We start from the raw sequence: 25,605 nt of genomic DNA, 5'->3' as shown, positions 1-25,605 counted from the left end.
TTAAATCAAAAACAGTTGATATACGATAAATAAAATTAAACATAGCAATATTCTAGCTTGGTTTAAAATTTAATACTTGTTGTTTGATTTATAAGATCCCGTTAAAGATTTGAAATTTCTGTTTAAAGATGAAAAATGTTTATGGATCTTCAATATTGCTATCATTTTAAGAAGGTGATAATAACGTTTTACTCTTTTAAGTTGTAAAGAATAAGGTGGAAATTTTGTATGCACTACAACTTTCCAATCGTAAAGAATTCAAAGATCTATATAGCAAGACTTACTTTATAAATCCTTGACAAATCAGAACAATAAAAGACAGCAAAAATAACAATCAGATCATCAGTGTACCAAATGGAATCAGTTATTATAAAGTAAGACTAAGTCTATAAGGTACACATAAGTATTTTACAAGACATCCATGTAAATCAAAATAAGCATTTTCTGACATTCATTAGCTTTGATCAAGCAAGACTCAAGATACATTTAAGAACTTTATGTTTTTTTCAGTATAGCAATGAGTAAGGTAAGAATTATGACAACTTTAGAAAATTAAAATCTATGATGATACTTTATTTACAATGTGCTTTATTTGTTTAGTAACAGCAGGAAACCTGTTCCTGTTTTGAAATGACAAAAATAATATTAAATTACCATGTTTTGAATTATTTTCCTCAACAGAGAGCTATTACTGAATTAATTATTTGATATGTTTATATACTAGAGAAAAGTTTGATACATCAAGGCAGATAACTCTATTTAATTTAATGTAGAGAGTCTTATAACAACAACACCTTAGGGACTGCTGAAGAAATTTAGTCAAATAAAAACAATACATAAAATCATGCTGAAGTACAAAATCGGGTTGTAAAAATTTAAACGTCACAATATTACAATGGTAAGTAATGTTATATATAAATAGCAACTGAAAGTAAAAGTGAAAGTCCATTGTAAGGCAGCAACCATTTGATTTTCTAGGGGGGTATGGATTTTTTTTCTGGACAAACTTTTTTTTTCGCCTCCGGCAAAAACAATCTATTTTTTGGCGAGAAGTTGAAACAATTTTTTACTTTTCAATTTTAGCATTACATATAGTGGCAGCTGAGGGTGAAACAAACAATTTTTTTTCCTCAGGATCAGAAACAAATTATTTTTTTCTCCCAAAACTGGAAACAAACTTTTTTTTCCAAAAAAATCCATAGCCCCCCCCCCCCCCCCAGAAAATCGAATGGTTGCTGCCTTAGTATGTAAGTTAACTATGAAAAGAAATTAAAATAAAGTGTTTTTGTTGTGAAAATGTTTGTTAAAATTATTCTATTTTATTTAGAATAAAATAAAAGATTTTCACAGAGAAAAAGCTCAAAATGAAAGAGTTTTATTAAAAAAAATACATTAAATATTATCAACCTACATTTACTTACAGAAAGTTAATCAATGACTGTGCATAAATTCATTTTTTTTTCTTCAAGTTCACACACAATGAGGACAATGTTTCATTTCAAAGCAACATTGATGATTTACAAAAATTAAACTTTCAAAATCATTACATAAAATTAATCTTAAATATGTTCTCCAATTTATCATTACAAAGTACATGTACTGTAGTATAAAAATGTACTTTAATATAGTGATTCTTTTGTCATTATTTCATAATTTATAAATATAAAAGTTATTAACTCCTTATTCTACTTTAAAAGATTAGACCAAAAACCAACAAAAGAATTCTATTAGCAATGCACAATAAGGTTTTTTAAATAAAAACAAAGGTTGCCTTGATTAACAAAATTGAGTGCATGCTAACAGAAAGCAAGTACATTTTTTAAAATAGTTCAGAAAATTGTCAGCAAAAAAGAAGAACATTCTTAAATACATTTATACTTAACATTGACAATTTTAAAAGCAGACTGTTCACAGTAGTTTTTATACAAAAGTAATAGAATAGAAGTACTACACATCAATTTCATTAATTAATAAATACATGTGCAATCGTAAAATGAACAAGATGTGCTTTCGTCATGATCTTGTTGTTCGAAACATGACAAAACAAGTGTTGATACTTTCTGATTTAAAACTATGTAATAAAAAAGTACTAATCAATGCAAAACGTTCCTGACATTTACTTTATAAGTATTTATTGTATGAATGCATATTATGAGTTTGATTAGCTTGCATGACATCATTATTAGGAGAATAAGCTTGAGTCGGATTTATGAGATTAGAATTTGTCACATGACTATCATCTGGTAGTCCAAGTTGCATAACATACATTTCATTTGGAAGCTGGATTTGTTGTCCATCAGCTGATTCCATAATGAGGCTGGTAACAGGTGTCAGCTGATGCATGAGAAACTGGTGACGACTATCATCAATCACTCGTATGGGACTTCCTGCATGAGAAGCTTGTTGTGACCCTTTATTTATAACAGAGCTAGTATCACTACATACTTCATCTGTGAATGTTGAACTTTCTGTAAATTGAACAGGATAAAGTTGGCCGATATCAGTGCTTTGATTTGGATTTGCTGATGGCATCACATTCTCCATTGTCAGAGATTCATTTCTTTGCGGCATCATGAGATTTACATCATAACCTGGTTTGATAGCAATATCAACATAACGTTGGTCCTTCCTTCTACCCTTAGTATCTTTCGTGTCTTTGGAATTAGAAATATAATTATGTTCATTGTGTTCAAGTCCTTTATGAGTTTTCATGTGCCGAGCTAATTTACCACTTTCCTTAAAAGATTTACCACAACGAAGACATGGATAGGGTCTTTCATTTGTGTGGGTTCTCATGTGGACTTTGTACTGTGATGCTGAGGCGAACTTCTTCTCACAAACTTCACATCTATAAAACTTTCCAAAAGCCATTACTTTAAGGTCGTCTAAACCTGCTTTTAAAGCATGTGATCGCTGATGGGTTCTCCATGTGTCAGGATATTTGAAATCCTTTCCACACTGTTCACATCTATAATTGGCATTGTTGCTGTGTGACAGCATATGTTTGGCTAGATTACCTCTTTGAGAAAATGACATTCCACACACATCACACATGTGAGGTTTCAAATTCACATGTGTTCTCATATGGACTTTAAGTGCACCTTGTGCAGACAGAAATTTTCCACATACTTTACATTCATATTCAGTTCGATTGTTGTCATGCGTTCTCATGTGAACATTTAGTGTGTCTTGTTGTTTAAAACTTTTTCCACATAAATCACAAACAAAGTCTCGAGACCCTGAATGAACTATTTTCACATGTTTGTTCAAACTGTTTCGCGTTTTATATGATTTGTTACAGATATTGCATACATGACTTGTACAGATGATAGAATGAAGTTTACGATGCGTTAGAAGTCCCCTACGCTTTGTAAAAACTTTTCGACAAATTCCACAAACATGTTTGCCATCTTCTGTAACCCATGAATTATATGTTCTTGTAAAGTTTTCCGGATCGCTCGATTGACAGTTATGTAGTTCATAATTTTCTCTATCAGTAAAAACAGCTTGACAAGACTGACATTCTAATCTTTTCTTGTGGGTTTTCTTGTGCTTGGACAGGTTGGTTTTTAAATAAAATGCTTTATCACAAATCTGACATTTGTGTTTTGGTGCCTCATGAAACTTCATGTGTGATTTAAATGTATCTTGACGATGAAATACTTTACTGCATTTTTCACATTTTATAGTAACAAACGTCTTTTTGGTAAACTGCATGGCAGGATATTTTATATGCTTAGATCTCATATGCTTTCTCAATTTCAATTTTGTTTTAAATGTTTTTTTACAGCAAGAACAAATTATCTTTGATGGAGTATCTGCCTTGTGTTTGACCATATGCTGCTTTAACAAAGAGCTAGAATCGAACATAAGGAAACAAGTCTTACATTCAAACTTGTTATTCTTGTTTTTGGCATTCTTTTTATCTTGCTTTAGACTTTTACCAATACATTTTGACTTGCTCATCTTTTTATTAACTACTGGGGATTCTGAAATTCCCTTTGTCAGAATTATTTTTGATGTCTTGCTACCATTTGTTTCATCAATTTCCTGTACTTTCATTTTTGTGAGTCTCTTTTTAGGATGAGGATATTCTTTGATATTTTGAGGTGTGATATTAGTCAGTGTATTTTCTTCTTCAATGCTTTTCAATTCATATAAGTTTTTATCAACAACTTGAACAGCATTTTGCACAATTTTTTCAATGTCATAGTTTTCTGTTACATCTGATTCAAATCCATTTGTTTCACTGTTATTATCTGAGAATTCAATAGTTGTTCTCTTGATGGCTGAATTATTTTGTTTATCCTTTCTGTCTTGATTCTCTTTTACTTCAGACGAGCTTACTTTTTCAGCTATGTTTGGATTTGTTTCTTGTCCAGATTTTACTGTACTTAACCTGCAAGCTGCATCTGTAATACAAAACTGAATTTAAATTAATCATCTCTCTCACAAGTTGTGTGTTCTTATTTGATGACTTGTTTTAATTTAATTTTCTTTGATTTATTTGGTAATATTTTGAGTTGTAAAAAATTATATCTATTTGTTTCTCTTATTATTACACTGACCACAATAAAAGGTGAATTATATATGCTGAAAATGCAGACTATTTTTATGGGTTTATTAAAGTAGATTAGCACTTTCACATATATCAATGCCTCTCCAAGCAAAAAGCAATACATTTTTTTCCTTTTTCAGTCTTATTTCTAATCAAACTTTACTATCAATGCAATGAGGGTCTGAAATTGTGAACAGAGGCTGATTCAGTCATTTTTTAAAAGGGGTTTTAACCATATATGCCCTCATTCAAATGCATTGATCAGAAAACTATCCAGTTGCTAAATAAATTAAAATTACAATGTAATTGAATTATTTTTTGTATTCTTTCTTTTAATATTCATATTGTGTACTGTTTTAAAGTTAGCTATTGATTTAAAAACATATCAAGCCAAAAATGATACTGGATTTAGTTAACTAACTTACGATAACAATGTTTTACAAATTCCTGCATTACACTGGTATTTTCCTTCATAAATTGTCTCCCTTCAGTAGATCCAATATAATTAGATGTCTGTTTGTAAGGGTTAGCCATAATCATCACAAACTCTTCTCCATAATCATTCAATTTCAAGCACTAAAACAAATATATTAGAGATATCTGTATTAAAAACAAATAGATAAACTTCATTTATAATTTTCAATCTTTTTGACATGTTTAACAATTCACTCGAACCCTGTGTCTAACCAGTGATTGTTGTTGCTGTCAAAATGAAAATATGTTCACTGCTTAAAAACTTAAAATTTATTTACCATTAAAGTACAGAAAAATGGAAACTATTTGTTCAGACAGTGTGTTATCTTGATTATAAATGATTCTCAAAGTTGAAGGCTTGAAAAATGTTTATTTGTCTCCCTTTATGGCAAATACAAACCCAACCATTATATCTGTAATTTCTGGTTCCCCAAGTCCATGGAATTTAATGACTTTTACTGATAAATAATTTGACCTACCATATTTTCAATAATCTGGAATATTGTGGTCAATTCAAGTACACTCTTTCCTACATTTAGAGGCTCTCTAAGAGATGACTGTCCATTATTATCTGTACTGCTATTATCTTCAACAGATAAGCCACCTATAAAGAAACAAGAATGTATTCATAGTATACGAATGCCCCACTCGCACTATCATTTTCCATGTTCAGTGGACCGTGAAATGGGGGTCAAAATTCTAATTTGGCATTTAAATTAGAAAGAATACATCATAGGGAACATGTGTACTTAGTTTCAAGTTGATTTAACTTCATCAAAAACTACCTTGACCAAAAACTTTAACCTGAATCCTGGCAAAAGGGACGCACAGACGGACGGAAGGACAGACGGACGGACAGACAAACGGACGTACAGACCAGAAAAGATAATGCCCCTCTACTATCGTAGGTGGGGCATAAAAACAATTAAAATGGTTGACACCTTTAAAAGGAGAAGGATCAAAGGGCCTAAAGTTTGACCTTAAAGTAAAAATCATGAAATACTAGTTATCTATATATATATTTTGAACATTATCACAATCTGTACTTGAAATCTTGTTCTTCAAATCCTTGTTCTTTGTTCCTCAGTTAATAGTTGTCTCTATGGAAATCATACATTGTCATACACATCTTATTTTAGGTATTCTGTTTACTGTGTATTTTAAACTGTGTCATATGTTGATACATGTACATGTACAGCTTCAAATGTATGATATTTTTCTTATTTCTACTCTATATTTTTTATTATATAAAAATGTAATACTAGCATGACTAGACTCCATACATAACATTGATGAATTAATTTTGATACTCTCAGAACTCACTTTCATCTCCAATGATCTGTTGTCCTGCTATTTCTAAAATATTTTTCCTTTGCATATCTGGCAGGTTTTCACTTCTCTGAATATCAGTCCTGTTACACATCACCTTTTCATCCATTTTGATCTAACCTTAATTAAAAAAAAAAGAACAAATTTTTAAAAAGTTAAATATAAATCTAATACAACACACAATATTTTTTGAAATTATTATAATTTCAGAAAATCATGACCATTGGATGTTGTTTTTTTGGGGGAATTTTTTTGTGATGATGGCTGCTGTCTCAGATACATTCAATCTAACATCTTTTTTTACTTAAATTCATCGTCATATCATACAACTGACAAAATGAAAAATTTCAGAATGCAGAAAAAAAGCAATATTTATTTTATTCGCTTGAAGTATTTCCATTAACAATACTATGCCATGTACTGATGTTAGAAATAATATAAATATTTCTACATGTGCAAAAAAGAAATATAGAAAATGGATATTTCTAAAGTGTTTTTTTTTTAATGAAAAAAATTATTTTAAAGTGTTAAATTAGGTTTATTAGTGGCACCAAGGATTTGGAGTTATCAATATGCAATTCCTTGTTGGCATTTAGGTAGCACTCCACAGTTAGGTGTGTAGTTTCGCATTTTGGCCCCTGTGGATTTTTCAAATATGAGAGCGCTAGTGTGCAATAAAATTCATTTTTGGATAGCTGAGTATTAAAATAGCCTTTGTATTGGGTTTATATGAACATCAAGATTATGTAATGTATGTAATATAGGCTGTTTTCTGTATGACAGTCAGTATTTGCATGTCCCTACCTTACATTGGTCCGGCAATTATTGTAATGTTTTTTTCCAACTTTTTATCGCACGAAACTTTGTGATTGGATTTTACGAAAAATGAGGCGAAAGACACCCATGTTTTATTTGATCATTAGGAAGATTTATGAAAACAGTTTCTTAAAAGGTATCACTCAAAGGCATTGAAATTCTAGTTTGATCCAAATTTTGGGGGGATATGTGACATTTCCACCCCCCTTTATGCAATATTTTATGGTAAATAAATGCAGAATGTTGCCATGGATACACATAAAAGGAATTAATTTTCACTCTTTTAACTTTTGAAAATCAAATCTATGGAATATACTGATTACATACATATGCACATGTACAACACAAACAGTTAGGTTAATTTATTAGAAATCCAGGAATAGGAGATGATAAAACATTTTGTGGCTCATTTTTAATTTTATTTTCTAACTGTGGAGTGCTACCTTAGTCATTGTAAGCTTGACATTCTACCAAGTACACAAAGCTAGGATAAAGACAAGTCAGAACTTTAATAACATTTTTTTTATTCATCCCCCTTTTACATGAATTGTTTAAATAATCAACTGAATAACTCTACATGTATATAAAATAATGCCTTTTAAATTTTTTACATTAAGACCAATAATTGGACCACTGAAATATTCTTTTGTTTGTTTGTCTAAATTTAAAATGTATTTTTAAATCAATAATCAATACAACAGTTCTTTTTTTTTGGGTAGTTATGACGGAATGACTAAATGTTTGACAATATATTTTCCTTAAATTTCTGTGAAAGATCGTATACATGTATAAAGAATCTATAAAGGGTAAAATGGTGTACCATGTATAAAGAATCTATAAAGGGTAAAATGGTGTACGCTACTCATTTTTTTCTTAATTCAGAAGTCATGAAACAATAAATGTTATTAAAGTTTAAAGAGAGAATAGCTTCCCATAAAAACGTCAAATAAAAAGGGGTAACAAGCATAAATTTTCATGAAAATTTGAAAATAAAAAAATGTCACATATTCAATATAATTATAAGATTATCTGCCCTCGATTTTAACAGGACTTTTTTCTGAATGTTTAAAATCACTTTAAAAGTTTAGGTTTTTTGTTTGTTTCAACTTTTAATTTTAAGTTATAGATGTTTCTGTTAATGTTATAATATATTCAATGATACAATGTACTATACATGTAGGTATATATTATTTTTAAAAAAAAATCTGCAAAATGACCAGAATGGATGTTCAGAAAAAAAGATACGCAATCTACTTTTACAACGCCGTTTTCCGTTTATGTATCAATTCTGTCATTTGACATGACAACTTTAAATAATCACTGGGTTATAAAGAATTTGTATCTACCCTTTAATTTAATCCCCTCCGCAGGCCTCTTACAAGTAACATACTGAAAGGTCATGGCCATTCCTGTTATGGCCTGGTGTAAATTATAGAATTTAAAAAATACACCGATATACGCATGATTTTTTACGATGACTTGTCTTTTAAACGCAAATTTTCTTATTATCTGCAACAAGTACAGACTGTGTGTATGTTTGATTATGTTAATATTAGTCATGCAAGTGAAATTAACTAGTTTTTACCCATGAACCTGTCTTTGTTTTCATTCGTCAATAGATGGCGCTGTAAATTTCCTGTCTAATGCAACGGGGCACATAGAGGGATTCGGTGTAATTAATCTTGCAGCTCAGCATCATTAGCAAAGTATATGACATAATTTCATTGGGCTGGCATTTCTTATGACCTAGTTATAAAAATGCTGATGTATAACATTGATAAAAGAAATAAATCAATGCACAGTATTAATATTAATAAGGCAGTGGCTCTTTAACCGGCAAAATAGCAAACTTGCCCTTCTATTTAGCCGGCGCCGGCAGCCATTCTTCCCCATGCTAATTTTTCCGGGGGAAAAATCTGGATCGATCCCCCTCCCCCTCCCCCCCCCCCCCTCAGTCAGATTGAAAGGAAAACCAGGATCATGCCAATTTTTCCCCCTTATAGGACGAGAAGCTAATTTTTCCCCTTGAAATAATATTCATTTGATAATAAAATTGAGAATGGAAATGGGGAATGTGTCAAAGAGACAACAACCCGACCAAATAAAAAACAACAGCAGAGGGTCACCAACAGGTCTTCAATGTAGCGAGAAATTCCCGCAACCGGAGGCGTCCTTCAGCTGGCCCCTTAACAAATATATACTAGTCCAGTGATAATGAACGCCATACTAATTTCCAAATTGTACACAAGAAACTAAAATTAAAATAATACAAGACTAACAAAGGCCAGAGGCTCCTGACTTGGGATAGGCGCAAAAATGCGGCGGGGTTAAACATGTTTGTGAGATCTCAACCCTCCCCCTATACCTCTAACCAATGTAGAAAAGTAAACGCATAACAATACGCACATTAAAATTCAGTTCAAGAGAAGTCCGAGTCTGATGTCAGAAGATGTAACCAAAGAAAATAAACAAAATGACAATAATACATAAAAAACAACAGACTAATCTAGCAGTTAACTGACATGCCAGCTCCAGACTTCAATTAAACTGACTGAAAGATTATGATTTCATCATATGAACATCATGCAGGCACAATCCTTCTCGTTAGGGGTTTAGTATCATACCATCATAACATATATGAGAAGAACATAACCCGTGACATGCCAACAACTGCTTTTAGAATAAATGTGTTTAGTTCCGATGCAAAGACCTTATCAGTGACTCAATATTAACGCCAAAATATGCAACAGTATCGTAATTATATCCCTTCTTAATAAGTCTATTCAAAGGTTTAGTAAGTTTCTGAGGTGAATACTGACACCTTTGTGCTTTGTAAAGAATATTTCCAAAAAAAAATTGGATGTGAAATACCTGAACGTATTAGAAGTCTGCATGTTGAGCTATATTTGCTATATTTACGAATGATGTCTTTATACCGATGATTATATATTTCGGGTGTTTTTAAGCTCGGGATTTCGGGATTGACACTTTCGGGTTCCTTTCGAATTTCGGGATGTTTGCATGGATTTTCTGGATTAAAATTTATTTTAATTCGGAATCTCGAAATTTCGTGTTTTAAAGCCCGGGATTTCGGAATCAGGACCCTTCCTACCACAGGCACTTAATTGTTTCTATCCATAGGAAGGTCGACTATCAATATAAATATTCACTGAATCGATTCATATAAGCAGAGACATATATACACATATATATGTCTCTGATTTAAAGGTATGGATTTTTTGCATTAATTTAAAGGGTATAAAAAGCGTCCGAAGCGGAGCCTGTCGTGACCGAATAAAAAGTTTCGTTAGCCACCTTCTTCTATTCATATGGATAGTCGACCATCCTATGGATAGAAACAAGTGCCTGCCACAGTGCTTCCTATCCTATATATTATCCAAATTTTACTGATAAATTATCTAAGTTTTTTTAGCTGTCACCATTACATTTAAGGCAGTGGCTATTTGACCGGCACCGGCAAAATAGCAAATTTGCTATATAGCCGGCTCTGATTAAATTATGGCACTGGCTACGGTTACATGGAAATGTAACAATAATAAAAATATTATTGTTACATTGGAGACTAATTGCCGGAATGCAAAGTTGGGTGAGGAACCGATTAATTACAAATGTAACAATAATTACTGAGGCTACGGTTACATTACGTTATTGTTACATGAAAAACAGCAATGTACGCTAGATTGATTAAACTTAAATCTTCTATAGTTGTATTGCTTCAGTCTTTCATATGTACTAAACAATACTTGTAACTTAATACTGATAAATAATAAAATATTATTATTCAACAAATGGTGTACAACTTGAATAGTTTTACTACGTATTAATGGCTTTGATGTTCTTAAAGATACTACTCAAGATTAGGAGTGTGACTGTCAAACTAAGGCGAAAAATATAGTTCAATGGTTTCACTTTTTTAAAGTATTTAACTGCACACCTACTCTTATTACTGTCATTATACATGTTATACTTTGGACCAATTTTGTTTATGGTGAAAAAAAAAAACTTGGGATGTGTTTTAAACGAAACTGAAACAGTATCAAGACGTACATTTCATACAGCTTTATAACTTGACGCACATTGATAATCAAAAGCAAAGTTTGCTAACTGTAACTGAAATACTAAGAAATTCTGTATGTACACGTATCCGTGGAGGACGTAATTTCATTCATCAAAAATGTGTCGGACTTCAAAAAGAACTTACTGGATTTGTAGAAATTTGTCATTGTAAATAAAAAATTACAGTAAATAAATTGTATGTTATAAATGTATGTAATAAATGTCCTCAACTTTTATTATTTAGTACATATTACTTGTCCCATCGTACATTGTTTTTTTTTTTCATGTAACAATAACGCAATGTAACCGTAGCCTCAATAATTATTGTTACATTCGTAATTAAACCGGTCCTTACCCAACCATGCATTCCGGCATTTAGTCTCCAATGTAATAATAATATTTTTATTATTGTTACATTTCCATGTAACCGTAGCCAGTGCCTTAAATTATATCTCACTGGAATTAAAATGTAAGAATGATAATTAAATATCAAAATTTTATATTTAAAAACTTTTGTTACTGTTACTCAGATAAACACTTAACTTTTAACTATTAAATTAAATATATTCTAAAAATCAAAATACAATTCGAAAAAAACCCTATCCTGTACCTGTATATGGGCAAATTTTATGTAATTTGAAAAATATCACAAACCAAATGAACTGAATATGGGTGAGTACTTTTCAACCTAAATAGTTGGTCAGTAAATTTGATAGTGTGATAATAATGGATGATATAACACCTAAAAAAAATTGAGCTTAATGCACAATTCAATTCCTGCAAAGAGTTTGCATTGGTTAATTCAGGGGCATGGCTACCCGGAGGCACGACAGCACGTGCATTCACGTCGTTTTCACAAAAAAAAAAAAAAAAAAAAAAAAAAAAGCAGAAGAGAGAGAGAGATGAGTTGGTCAATCGGAATCGGAGACTTTTGGTGTCTTTTCCGTCTATCCCGGATATTAGTTTGACAACCTAGTTACAAGTGTTGATGAAGCTGTTCATTCAGAAAAAGATCTTAGCTCCGAAGTTGCGTGCACATTGATTCGGCATGCAAAAAAAGAAATGGCAAAATAAAAATTTATAAATTGAATGTTAAAGGAAACAACTATGTTGTCACTTTTTTTAATTGATGAAATATCATTAAATAACGACATTTGGTTTCAAAATAATTGGTTTTTTTTTGAGATTATGACAAAATCGGAAGGTTACTTTGTATATCTTTGTATGGCTTTCCATGCACTATAAAATGGGTTTTATATCTTCATAAAACATAAACAAGTTTGGTCAAACTTATATTAATTAGAGTGCATTCTATAGTTTGTATGTTATTTTAGGCACAAAGTTGTAGTTTGATCATATGAGGGTCTTGGTGATGCCCTTTGATTCACAGCTTTTCTTTGACAAGTTTCATATGAGGGTCTTGATGATGCCCATTGATTCACAGCTTTTCTTTGACAAGTTTCATATGAAGGTCTTAGTGAAACCCTTTGATTCACAGCTGTCTATGACAACAAGTTTGACATGAAGGTCTCGATGATGCCCTTTGATTCACAGCTTTTTGATAAGTATCACAAAAAGGTCTTGGTGATGCCCTTTGATTCAAATTTTTCTTCGACAAGTTTCATATGAGGGTCTTGGTGATGCCCTTTGATTCACAGCTTTCTTTGACAAGTTTCATAGAAAGGTCTTGGGCCCTTTGATTCACAGCTTTCTATGACAAGTTTCATATGAGTCTTGGTGATGACACTGGATTCACAGCTTTTCTTTGACAAGTTTCATATGAGGGTCTTGATGATGCCCTTTGATTGTTTGATAAATTGTAGTGACTTAGTGATGTAATTTGTGGGAAGATTTTACCACTTTGCATGCAATTTATTTTTTTTACTCCTGAATGTTTTTTCATATATATAAATGTCATTCATCAATGTGTGTGCCTGTCCCAAGTCAGGAGCCTGTAATTCAGTAGTTGTCGTTTGTTTATGCGTTACATATTTGTTTTTCGTTCATTTTTTTATATAAATAAGGCCATTAGTTTTCTCGTTTGAATTGTTTTACATCGTCATGTCGGGGCATTTTATAGCTGACTTTGCGGTATGGGCTTTGCTCATTGTTGAAGGCCGTACAGTGACCTATAGTTGTAAATATCTGTGTCATTTTGTCTCCTGTAGACAGTTGTCTCATTGGCAATCATACCACATCTTCTTTTTTTATATTTAACAAGTTTTCAGACTCTAGGTGTCATCTTTCTCTGGCATTTAGGGGTTGTTAGCATTGTTTATATTTGTGATCAAGTCTACATATTTATCATCAACTTTCTATCTGAATTGTGATGCAGGGTGATTTTTTTGTAATTTTTTCTACTGGTACCTATCTATTATAATTTTTCGTGATGAAAGGTTTAACTCTGACAGATTCATGTGACGATTTTTATGAAAATGTTAAAATCTGATGTTCATGCTTTTGATTAAATTATAGTTTTCATGATTCATAAATGTGAATAACGTTGTATGCGTGTATTGTTGGGTCTGTAACTGCAAAGATTAGATCATAATTTTTCATAAATCATTACTGACAGAAAAACATGGGCCCTTTTATAGCTTGCTATTCGGTGTGAGCCAAGACTCCGTGTTGAAGACCATACTTTGATCTATAATGGTTTACTTTTACAAATTGTGACTTGGATGGAGAGTTGTAGCACATCTTCATATCACAAAATTGGAAAAGGAGACCACAGTAAAAAGACAAACTCTCAAGTCTTAACTTTTTTATTGCTATAAAAAATCTTCATAATAACACACTAATATATAAAGATTGACATATTTCATATATTTTTATACAATCTAGCAATATATATCTACTTCACAAAAAAAAAATCTGTTTACAAAATCAAAGTACCAAAATACCAAGCTTTGCTCCATAATATGAATTACACTACAGACATGTTCTGATAGCTGCCAATGATCTGAAACTTTATAATGAGAAAACTCAAATAGATGTATATGTCATTTCAAAATGACGGACTTTCGTACTACTAATTCATGTCAAATATTTAGGTCTTCAAGGGTGTAATAACTTTTAAAATTTTATACACAATAGTGTTCAAATGTGAGCACTATTTAAGCAATTTCATTGAGCAATAGAATATCTTATAGATTTACTTTATGGCAAAGGAAAATAATAAGAAAAATACAAAAGGCTCTTATTTGAAAATCAAGATTATTTAATTTTATAGGACAGATCAAATAGAGTACTTGCATTTATTTTCAAATATATATGATTTAGGTTTCTTATCCTAGACCTTCAAAGAACTATTGCATAAAATATCACAATTGCCTAGTTTTGAAGTCATCATTTCATGTAAAGAAAAACAACAGTTTATACAGTTAAGTTCCTCTTTCATATAGATGTTTATAAATTGAATACAATTTAGAAATGAAAGCAGCTATAAAAACAACTTATTTAACATACAAACAATTCAAGGATTACAAACATTTCCTTATCCAGTATGCCAAAGTTATATTGTCACAGATTCCACATACACTCTAGATATATTCAAAACAAATGAAAAAAGAAAACAATAGAGCTCCTTCTTTTAAGTATTCAAAGGAGTAGGGGCAATAAGGCCCTTATTTGGCCCAAAATTTACTGCAAATTTAAAAGTTATCATACATATTTTTAAATTACTGAAAAGTATCTCAGGTAGAAGGAATTCAGAAAAACAAAATAGTTTTGGACATTGAACAAGTTATCATGGCAACAAATCATGCCTTAATTTGCATATTTTGTAAAATTTCGTGATTTTCCTTGTTTTTCATCAAATTTGTAAGTATATTTTCGATTGGAAAAGTATGTGCGCACCCAAGAAACAACTTTATATTTGGTGAGATTTTGACAATAGTAATAATAAAGCTTCAGTTAAATTATTTTGTTGTTTCTTGGCTGCACACGATGTTTCCACAACAGAAATAAAGATGGAAAACTGCATAAATTCTGAATTTTCATCGTTTTTGTGAAAACAGTACATATAATGACGTAATTGTGACGTCATCACATAAGAATCTTAATGTTTTTCATTTATATTTCTTGACCCTATGCAATTCTAAAGATTATGTGCCAATTTGAAAAAGTTATCAAACATTTTATTTTCTTGGGCCAAAACCAGGCCTTAATGCCCCTACTCCTTTTGTAACAAAGCTGATATTATAGTGTGGATATGAACATGATGGATAGAAAACCTCGAAGTACTTAAGGTTCTGAATCAATTTAAAAACTAAAAGTGCCAGAGATTTAACAACAAAAACCTATCTTCTCAGTATGCATACTTATTCTATATATAGTCTAAATTCATACCCTATATATAAATATATTTTCAGATGGACTTAAAGTTCTCAATCATGAACCATATATATACATGCAAAAAGATATAAAGGATCAAAACATGCAATTAAATATAAAGAAACTAATTTCTAGGGGGAAAAAAAGGATATTCTTAAAAAAAAAATATTTGCATTAATCTATAATTTTGTAACCGGTCAGACAGAAATTCCTAATTTCCGTGGCACCCAGTGTAACTGGAATTAATTTTCTTCTCACTTAAAGTTCTAAGGCGTATAAATTTTTTGGGCAGGAAAAATTATTGTGTTAAATGATAGGTGTTTATATGGTCATTTCTAGCCTTGCCTTACTCCAGTGAACATCAAAGTGCCATGATGGATCCCTACATCAAGAATAGTGTTAAGCGGATTGTTGGGGAAGAAATTGGAAAATCACAGATCTTTATTGTCACAAATGGAAGGGATGTTTTCAATAAAACTACTGGAATTCGATCATCAACAGAAGCAGAGTACAGAGTTACAAATGAACAGATTCCAAAATGAACTTTTGGTGAACGATGACTACAAGTTTCAAAGAAAGTCTTGCCAAGCAGAAGATAGCAGAAGAAATTCAACTTATATGCTACAGACAGATGTTAGTTAAAATGGTAGATTCATCCGAGATGGGATGGAAAGAGGTACAGGAATATAAGCAAATCCCTTTGCAGATGATTCCTAGGTATATCATAAGATTCTGAGAGCACAGGCACGAGCAGAGAGAAAAACAAAAGCAGAGAAAGCTAAGAAGAAAAGACCAACGCTGTATAGCAGGCCAACTTCAACTTCTAGTGGTAACGACACAAATGGAAAAGCAAGTGGGAGGCCAAGAGTATGCTATAAGTGCTACAAACCAGGTCACTAGAAATTTGAATGTCCAGAGAGAGAAAAAAGTTAATTACTAATTTATTTAATGTAAATAAATTCAGAAGCATTTGCTCAGATCTACTGTATGATAATATATGTAATAGTTTTCAGTTGAATACGAATCACCTAACTGATAAGTTTTTAAAAGATTTTTTTGACATGAATGATAGTATTTTTTTACTCGAGTCTGAACGTATCAAACAGGTTAAATCACACCTGTAGGTATATACAAGCAGAAAGCTAGTCCACAAAGATACTTTTGTGTTTTAGTTGTCTATTGGTAGAAGTGGTGCTACAATGTATGTTTAGAATATAAGGTATAGAGAAGAACAGATCTTCCTTCATCTTTATCAGTAGACTGAATGATGGGTCCATCAACTGCTTTGCTTTCACAAAAACAAATGTATCTTTTTACACAAATTTGACAGGCTTTTGTCTTCTTTAAAAGGAGGTATTTATGTATTTAAACCAAAAAAGTGTTCATAGCTATAGTGAACCACATCAAACTTTGTGCATTTTCACGGCTGTTTTTAAGCATTAACCAAACCTACATGCATAGCTCAAAATCTTATTAAAAATATATATATATATACACCACATCTGCATTTAAGGCAGGTAATCATAGAATACATATAATATACAGCAAAACCATAATAACTCATTCAAAAAATTAAAATATAGAAAAATATTCCAATAGTGACCAAACAACAGATTTATTCATAAATGCGAATAGCACATGACTAGTTAAGTTTCATTAACATATGTATCAAGATAATACCTTCTTTATAAGTAACATTTATGTAATTACACATAAAAATAAAAAACAACACATTGAAAAACATCTATATATGTTTGACAAATGTTTCACACAATTAATTTCATTCTAAAATAAATTTTCTTTAAAAAGTAAGAATGACTGCTGATTTTTATTACATACACACACAATTATTGAACATGTTGAATTATTTTACCAATTGAACTCTTACACACCTTTTTATTGATAATTATTAAAACAAACTGGTTGAAGGCTTACCATATTTGTCTCATACATTCTCTCTGAATGCACATTATGTAAATGACGTTTCAGTTTTGACCTTTCTTTAAAGTACTTAGAACAAATATCACAACAATATGGCCTTTCATTAGAATGAGACCTCATGTGCTGTTTATACTGAGTAGCTGTAGCCACCTTTTTCTGGCAAAGCTCACATGTGTAAAACTTGCCAAACTTTGCCAGAATAGTCTCATCGTTAAGTCCTTCTTTTACTGCATGTGCTCTCATGTGAGTTTTCCAGAGGGCGAGTGATTTTAACTTTTTCGGACATTTGTCACAATTATAGTTAGCTTCGTCAGTATGTACTAACTTGTGACTTCGTAAGTTACTCTGCTGCCTAAAGGACTTGCCACATACTTCACATATGTAGGGCTCTGCATCTTGATGAATTCTCATGTGTACACTCAAAGCTGTTCTAGAAGAAAGAAGTTTACCACAGAGACTACATTCCACTTTAACCGAATCATCCGTACTGTGAGTTTTCAAATGCTGCTTCAACCCATCTGACCTACTAAAACTCTTCCCGCACAGATCACACACATAATCTCGTGTTTCCGAATGAACAGCTTTAATGTGTTTTTGTAAAATTTGCTTAGATTTATAATTTTTCTTGCATATTTCACAAGCATTATCTCTATACAATACTTCTGAATGAAGTTTCCTATGTCTGAGAAGACCTTTACGCTTGTTGAACACCTTGTTACAAATTCCACAAAAATGTTTGCCGTCTTCCGTTTGTTCTGATTTGTAAGTCTTTATAAAGTTAGCTGGATCATCAGAATTACATACATGCATTTCATAATTCTCTCGGTTAGAAAACATTATTTTACATTCTTTGCATTCTGAGAACGGACTGGATCCACATTTTCTAGCATGTTTGTTCAGTGCACTCTGTGTGTGATATTGTCTGTTGCATTGGGAACAGGAAAACTTTGGATCTCCATGACAATTCAGATGATTTTTATATGTGTCTGATCGATTAAAAGTTTTACTACAAAATGGACACTCATACAACTGACATTTTGAATGAGTTCGGTAATGTCGTTTTAAATTTTTAATATCAGAAAAAGTTTTGCTACATTCAGGACATTGTTTTTCCTCAGTATTCATGTTATCAAAAATCTTGTGTTCATCCAAATGATTCTGTAGAAACAACTCAGAGGTAAATCTAAGGTTACACTTTAAACATTGCCATTCACCTGATAATGAGAGCCTAACCCGTTTCTTTTTAACAGACGTTTTGCTGTCTTCTTGATCTTCAGTATTTTTCGTAGATGATTCATTACAGTTTTCAGCATGTTTTGTCAGTAATTGCTTTGTATTAAAATGACGGTTGCAATTTGTGCATGTAAAATTTTGGTCTTTGCTGTCTTCTTGCTTTTCAGTATTTTCTGTAGATGACCCATCACAAGTATAACCATGTTTTGTAAGTGATTGCTTTGTATGATAATGACGATTGCACTTTGTGCATTTAAATTCTGGTTCTTTATGAATTCTGAGATGATTCTTGTATGTGTCAGAACGAGAAAACGATTTACTACAGATCTGACATTCATAAAGCTGACAGTTAGAATGAGTTCTGTAATGACGCCTAAGACTTGGTTTGTCACAGAATGTTTTCTGACAAATAGAGCATTCAGTATTTTTATCATCCATCTTATCAAAAACGAGATGTTCTTCTAAATGGTTTTGGAGAAATTTTTCTGTTGCAAAGTGATGCCCACATTTATCACATTTAAATTCAAAAATTGATTTATCAGACTTCATTCTTCTCGTTTTCCTTTTGGAAGTTGTAGGTTCACATTCTTTCGATTCATCAGATTCAACATAATCTTCATCTCCAATATCATCAACTGTATCTTCGAAATCATCTTCATCAGCCATTTCTTCAAAATCATTTTCATCTTCAAATTCATTTTTGACTGTAATTTCTCTAGACTCAATATTTTCGACATTCTGTCTCTCAGGAGTTATGTCCCTTGCAGCAATAAATTTTGCAGCAGAAGTGTTGTCAGAACATCCATCCAAAGAATCATTCAACTTAACCAATTCCTTTAAAACATTATCAATGGACATATTTTGCTTGGTGACAAGCATTTTGACAATTTTCTCAATTGATTTTTCTACATCAATTTCATCATTAACATCACACGATGCCTCTTCTTCTTCATCATGATCAGCATCATCCAATGATATCTTAGAATTACCTTCAGCCTTAATTTCAGTTATGCTTTCTGGTGTATCTTTCTCTTCAGAAACAGCACCTAAAAGGAAATAATATGCATGTTTTTTTAATATTCACAAGAGAATTCTAATTACCTGTAAATATTCATGAAAGATTACTAAATTGATCGAATTTTGTCAGTAAAATATTAATGATGTTTCTGAATTCCCATTTTGACATTTTTTTTTCCTTTTTCACTTTGCTGTGTCATATGCATAATGTTTAAAACCATTTAGCCTTATAAGTAATCAAATTCAATCCTTTCTTCATCAATATGTCATATCATCTCAATTTTCATTCAAGGGAAATAACTCTAATTTGCCTAAAATATTTTCCTTTTGAAAACTGTTTAGAAAAAAAATAGTGACTATCATGATTATGCACCACAATTTCATGTTCCCGAAACTGTTTTTGAGAAAAAGTATTTAAGTGCAATAATTTTAATGATATTATAGGCATATGTTTTTAAAAGAGGTGCTAAAAGCCTTTTCTGTTTTTCCTAAACTTATTTTTGTATTAGTCAACCAAAATAATCTTATGAAGATGGTTCATAGACATAATGCATGGGTGTTTTTCTTCATCGTATGCATCTTTTAAAAAGTGTTGTTCAAAGAAAACTTACTGTAACAGTGTAGAACGAAATCCTGAGCCATGGTTTTATATTTATCCATAAAACTAATAGCATTCTCAGATCCACAAATATCAAAGGTTTTCTTTCCTGTACTGGTGGTCATCAGAATGTATTGATGGTCTTCAGGTAAAAGTGTATTACACTGTAAAATACACAATCAATTAGGTAATAATGTATTACACTGTAAAATACACAATCAATTAGGTAATAATGTATTACACTGTAAAATACAACATTATTCCATGAAAACTGATTGGACCGATTTCAAACTACAATTACAAAAAAAAAAAAGTCATAAAATTTTTAAATGAAAAGTCTTCTTTTTTTATAATCGGCTGACATTGCCCCTGCATAGTAATTTTTTTTGTATCTAGTACCAATACATTAAATAAATAATACATGAATCCTTATGTCTGGTATGCTGTTATTGTTAAATGATCCAACAGTATGCAATATATAATATAATAAGAATAAGGAGGTGTGGTATGATTGCGGATGAGACAACAATTCGATAAAGTTCAAATGAAGTGGCAACTGTACAGCCTTCAAAAACGAGAAAAACACATACATTATAGTTGGCTATAAAGGCCTAGACATGAAAAATATGAAAGTATTCAATTGAGAAAACAAATTTATAATAAAATAATTCACAAAAAAATATAGAAAGTTATGTGATGACTACCAATACTTCATACTGGTAATATAATCATGGAATTATTAATATAGTTATGCAGACAAATAATGTTCAACATTTTACCAGATTTTCAATTTTAGCCAGAATGTCTTTGAGACTTTTTTCTTCATTCTGGATGATGTTGTCTGTGGCTAAAGCATTGGTGTGTGTTAACATTATCTCATTCTTTATGTCACAGCCTATAGGAAACAAACAAATATATTATTAGACATTCAAATAAATACACATTTTTTAATGTGGTTTCACATTATGCAAATATTCAAAATTTCATTAAACATTAAATGGAATTTGATGCAACACAATGCAAATGAATTAAAAAAAAAAAATACAAAAGGATCACAGTTGTAGATTAAAGTGCTTAAATTTGCATGGAATGTATGTTTCATTGCAAAATCAAATACTTCATTACATTACAGTCAAATGAACTTATTTGCAAATTAGACATTAAAATATACAACGTACCTTCAACAATGCTAACGGCTTTTGTTCCATCAAAATTAAAATATAGATGGACAAGCTGATAAAAAGTTTAATTCATTAATCTTTTTACATATATCACAATGGAAATTGTACCAAGTAAAGGATTAAATTTGAAAATGTCATTAAGCAGTATAGGTTTAGCTTTAGTTTTGGTGCATTTCACATTCTGATTACACCTCAAGAGTATGCATAAAAGGAGAGGAAGGGTCTATGAGACTTTTAAGGGCACTAACTTCTATATAAGGAGTTGTCTGATGGGTTTTATGAACTTGAACAATAAGTAGATCTGCTGAATTTTTTGGCTTGACACTTTTGACAGACTCTCTATTCATCACGTTCATAGCATTGTTTAAGATATGGACAAAACTTGCATTTTACTGCTATGTTCTAATGTATGTCCTGTTAGTCATGTTGGTTGGTAAACAATGCAATTGAACACATATTGTTAAACTGGATATCCTAAAAATGATTTAGGCCAAGATTGGTTAAATTTGGCTCAGTTGTTTCTCAGAGGTGCAGATTTAACACAAGACATGCAGTGATCTAGTGATCATTCCAATGTTAACATTTATTTATCAAAGAAAATAAAATGATTCTTTTTAGACTTCATTTTTTTTTATAAATCAAATAAGTTTTTAGGTACATGATGTAGTCAGACTTCTTTCAATTTACATAAAAGAGGGGGTAGGAGGGGTCCTGATCCTGAAATCCAGGGTTTAAAAACACGAAATCCTGAGGTCCCGAATTTAAATAAATTTAAATCCAGACATCCCGAAATTCAAAAAAAGAATTCCCAAATCCCAAAATTCTGAGCGAAAAAACACCTGATCCCGGAGTCCTGATAAAGGTCTTATCCCCCCTCATAAAAGGATAAAGTATTACCAGGCAGACTGTCTGATTCAGCAGGCTCCATGTCACAGCTTTCCATGACCAATTTCTTCTGTTCAAGTCATTCTGGCAGTTATTCTATAAAAGAAATTAAAATGAGTTTGAGAAATAATAAAAGATACATCAACGAGCATTTCCTGTATAAATCTAAAAAATATAGGTGAGTTAGGATTTGGAGTCAACCTTGCACTATTATATGTGTGTGTTAAACGTAAATCAAAAGTAATTTCACTTGCAGAATAAGATTGTAAATCTATGTACATGATGTACATGATGTATGATGCACGTTAATAAAAACTAATTTTCTCCAATTGAGAAAATTCTTCTTCTTCAGGATACATTTACTTCTCGTTGCGCATGCGTGGTAAAATTTAATATTCTTGTAAATGCCAAAGAAAAAATATATATGAAAAATAAAATTGAGAATGGAAATGGGGAATGTGCCAAAGAGACAACAACCCGACCATAGAAAAAAACAACAGCAGAAGATCACCAACAGGTCTTCAATGTAGCGAGAAATTCCCGCACCCGGAGGCGTCCTTCAACTGGCCCCGAAACAAATATATATACTAGTTCAGTGATAATGAACGCCATACTAATTTCCAAATTGTACACAAGAAACTAAAATTAAAATAATACAAGACTAACAAAGGCCAGAGGCTCCTGACTTGGGACAGGCGCAAAAATGCGGCGGGGTTAAACATGTTTGTGAGATCTCAACCCTCCCCCTATACCTCTAGCCAATGTAGAAAAGTAAACGTATAACAATACGCACATTAAATTCAGTTCAAGAGAAGTCTGAGTCTGATGTCAGAAGATGTAACCAAAGAAAGTAAACAAAATGACAATAATACATAAATAACAACAGACTACTAGCAGTTAACTGTCATGCCAGCTCCAGACTTCAATTAAACTGACTGAAAGATTATGATTTCATCATATGAACATCAGGCACAATCCTTCCCGTTAGGGGTTTAGTATCATACCATCATAACATATATGAGAAGAACATAACCCGTGTCATGCCAACAACTGGTTTTTGAATAAATGTGTTTAGTTCCGATGCAAAGACCCTATAAGTGAATCAATTTTAACGCCAAAATATGCAATCTTTAATGACCTGACAACAGTATCGTAACTATATCCCTTCTTAATAAGTCTATTCAAAGGTTTTGTTAGTTTTTGAGGTGAATACTGACACCTTTAAATTGTGCTTTATAAAGAATATTTCCATAAAAAATTGGATGTGAAATACCTGAACGTATAAGAAGTCTGCATGTTGAGCTATATTTACGAATGATGTCCTTATACCGATGACAAAATTTAGTAAATGTTTTGACTAGTTTGTGATATCGAAAACCCTGGTGTAATAATTTTTCAGTAATACATAAATTTCTCTCGTTAAAATCTAAAACATTGTTACATACAAGAGCGAATCGTACAAGTTGAGATATATAAACACCGTAAGATGGTGACAAGGGAACGTCACCATCTAAAAATGGATAATTAACGATAGGAAATGAAAAATCATCTCTTTTATCATAAATTTTAGTATTCAGCTTTCCGTTAGTGATAAAGATATCAAGATCGAGGAAAGGGCAGTGGTCATTGTTAGTATTAGCTTTATTTAAAGTAAGTTCTACAGGATAAATTTCTTTAATATACCTACTGAAGTCGTCATTATTGAGAGCCAAAATATCATCCAAATATCTAAAAGTATTATTATATTTGTTTATCAGATGTTGTTTCGATGGGTCTTTGCTTATTTTTGTCATAAATTGTAACTCATAGCAATACAAAAACAGGTCCGCAATATACATGTATTACAAAAACAAGAGTGATAAAAAAAAATTATACAAAAATTTATTATCTTGATTAAATCAGTTGGCAGAGAGCACCTTGTGTAAGGTGTGCTCTGAAACTATCAACTGTGGTTGACTATATATACTGAGGCCATAGGAAGCATGTTACATTTCATGATGTTGTGTGGGGGAAATGACCATTTATATGTTCCCTTTGAGGTTTGTATGTGTCTATAAGCATGATAAGTATTAGGATGGTTTTGTCTTGTTCTACTGTCTGTTGGTATTAAAATTTCAGATGGAATGGTAATAAGGCCGTGAATTACTTCATAAATGAATAAACATGGTTTTTGGTGAAATTGGTAATGCCGACTTAAAAGTCGATCAGGCCAGGTAGAGGACACTTATTACTGAAATAATTATTGTTAAAAGTGCTTTACTGACTGTAGCTTAACAACAGGTGTCAGCAATATCGTCAAATTAAGAATATCAATTGAGGTATAATCCACTAATTGGTGGTTATTCCTGACCTGTTTAAAGGGGGTCTGATCCTGGATCCCGCTTACTGTTTTGTCAGATTCCCGTATTCCGCTTACACTGTATAAGTAAGCAATTCTCATTTTTTTGTAATTTCCCGTTTTCAGGACACAATAATTTGACTTTGACGGGTCACGCTTAGACGCCAATGAGACCCACTTTAAACTTTTTCAATGCTATGTCTTCTTGTAAGTATGGATCTCAAACAGAGCAAGCATATTCTAGTGATGGTTTTACTAGGGACTTATATGCTTGCTCTTTAATGTATACATGTAGCTTATACAAATTATTCATTTGTTTTAAATCTGCAGGTTGTACCACAGGGGCTTGTTAAGTGGGTCAGACGAGGTTTTACTGTCAATGGCGATCGCTATCCTATATAAAATACCAATATAGGATAGCAATCGCTATTGACAGTAAAACCTCGTCTGACCCACTAAACAAGCCCCTGTGGTTGTACAATTATGATCAATTATGTACACCCACTCCGTCCCAAATAACTCCCTTAGCGAATAGCGTCCCCTGTTTGTCAGTTATAAAATACTTATTAGACAAAGGATTAAAGTTTTAACTACATTTTTTACCTGAGAAGTATTATTTGATAGACCCTGTATTATTTGTAATTTTTCCTGTTAGAATATATTTAGATTGTTCATGTTTGTGTTATCTTTGTGCTGTTTAACAGAGCTTCCGTGAGGTTGTTTTCTCATAAACTCACATAAAATATCACTAAATTCCCATTTAGTTTTATTAACAACGCACCGCCTCTAACTGGAAAGTATCGGAAGTCAATTTTGAATAATG

The 25,605-nt window shown here is 31.6% G+C and overlaps 2 protein-coding genes across 2 annotated transcripts; both read right to left on the bottom strand.

Annotated features, from left to right (window-relative positions):
• Nucleotides 1–1,213: 1,213 nt before the first annotated feature.
• On the bottom strand, nucleotides 1,214–8,846 carry LOC143067834 (uncharacterized). Its single transcript, XM_076241414.1, has 5 exons — nucleotides 8,763–8,846; nucleotides 6,356–6,481; nucleotides 5,512–5,636; nucleotides 4,984–5,134; nucleotides 1,214–4,412 (listed from the first exon to the last, which is right to left on the bottom strand). The coding sequence occupies exons 2-5, from the start codon at nucleotides 6,468–6,470 to the stop codon at nucleotides 2,122–2,124; spliced, it is 2,682 nt and encodes an 893-aa protein (XP_076097529.1). The 5' UTR covers nucleotides 6,471–6,481; nucleotides 8,763–8,846; the 3' UTR covers nucleotides 1,214–2,121.
• A 5,157-nt stretch (nucleotides 8,847–14,003) lies between these two features.
• LOC143067829 (uncharacterized) lies at nucleotides 14,004–25,498 on the bottom strand. The gene is made up of 5 exons (XM_076241405.1): nucleotides 25,386–25,498; nucleotides 22,457–22,540; nucleotides 21,158–21,273; nucleotides 20,392–20,542; nucleotides 14,004–19,809 (listed from the first exon to the last, which is right to left on the bottom strand). The coding sequence occupies exons 2-5, from the start codon at nucleotides 22,500–22,502 to the stop codon at nucleotides 17,486–17,488; spliced, it is 2,637 nt and encodes an 878-aa protein (XP_076097520.1). The 5' UTR covers nucleotides 22,503–22,540; nucleotides 25,386–25,498; the 3' UTR covers nucleotides 14,004–17,485.
• Between the last annotated feature and the right edge of the window lie 107 nt (nucleotides 25,499–25,605).

Source organism: Mytilus galloprovincialis, chromosome 1 (genome assembly GCF_965363235.1).
Source record: "Mytilus galloprovincialis chromosome 1, xbMytGall1.hap1.1, whole genome shotgun sequence".
In the NCBI taxonomy this organism is placed as follows: domain Eukaryota; kingdom Metazoa; phylum Mollusca; class Bivalvia; order Mytilida; family Mytilidae; genus Mytilus; species Mytilus galloprovincialis.
The sequence above is the reverse complement of the archived record's forward strand: the minus strand, read 5'-3'. Positions and strand labels throughout refer to the sequence as shown.

Bases quoted from the DNA above. Each gene is read 5' to 3' on its own strand.
- LOC143067834 (XM_076241414.1), bottom strand. From the start codon at position 6,470: ATGGATGAAAAGGTGATGTGTAACAGGACTGATATTCAGAGAAGTGAA. The intron at 5,637-6,355 runs GTGAGTTCTGAG...GTTTCTTTATAG, and splicing joins ACAGATCATTGGAGATGAAA to GTGGCTTATCTGTTGAAGAT. The intron at 4,413-4,983 runs GTAAGTTAGTTA...TTTGTATTACAG, and splicing joins ATTTGTAAAACATTGTTATC to ATGCAGCTTGCAGGTTAAGT.
- LOC143067829 (XM_076241405.1), bottom strand. From the start codon at position 22,502: ATGGAAAGCTGTGACATGGAGCCTGCTGAATCAGACAGTCTGCCTG. The intron at 21,274-22,456 runs GTAATACTTTAT...TGTTTCCTATAG, and splicing joins TGAATCAGACAGTCTGCCTG to GCTGTGACATAAAGAATGAG. The intron at 20,543-21,157 runs GTAAAATGTTGA...TGTATTTTACAG, and splicing joins TGGCTAAAATTGAAAATCTG to TGTAATACACTTTTACCTGA.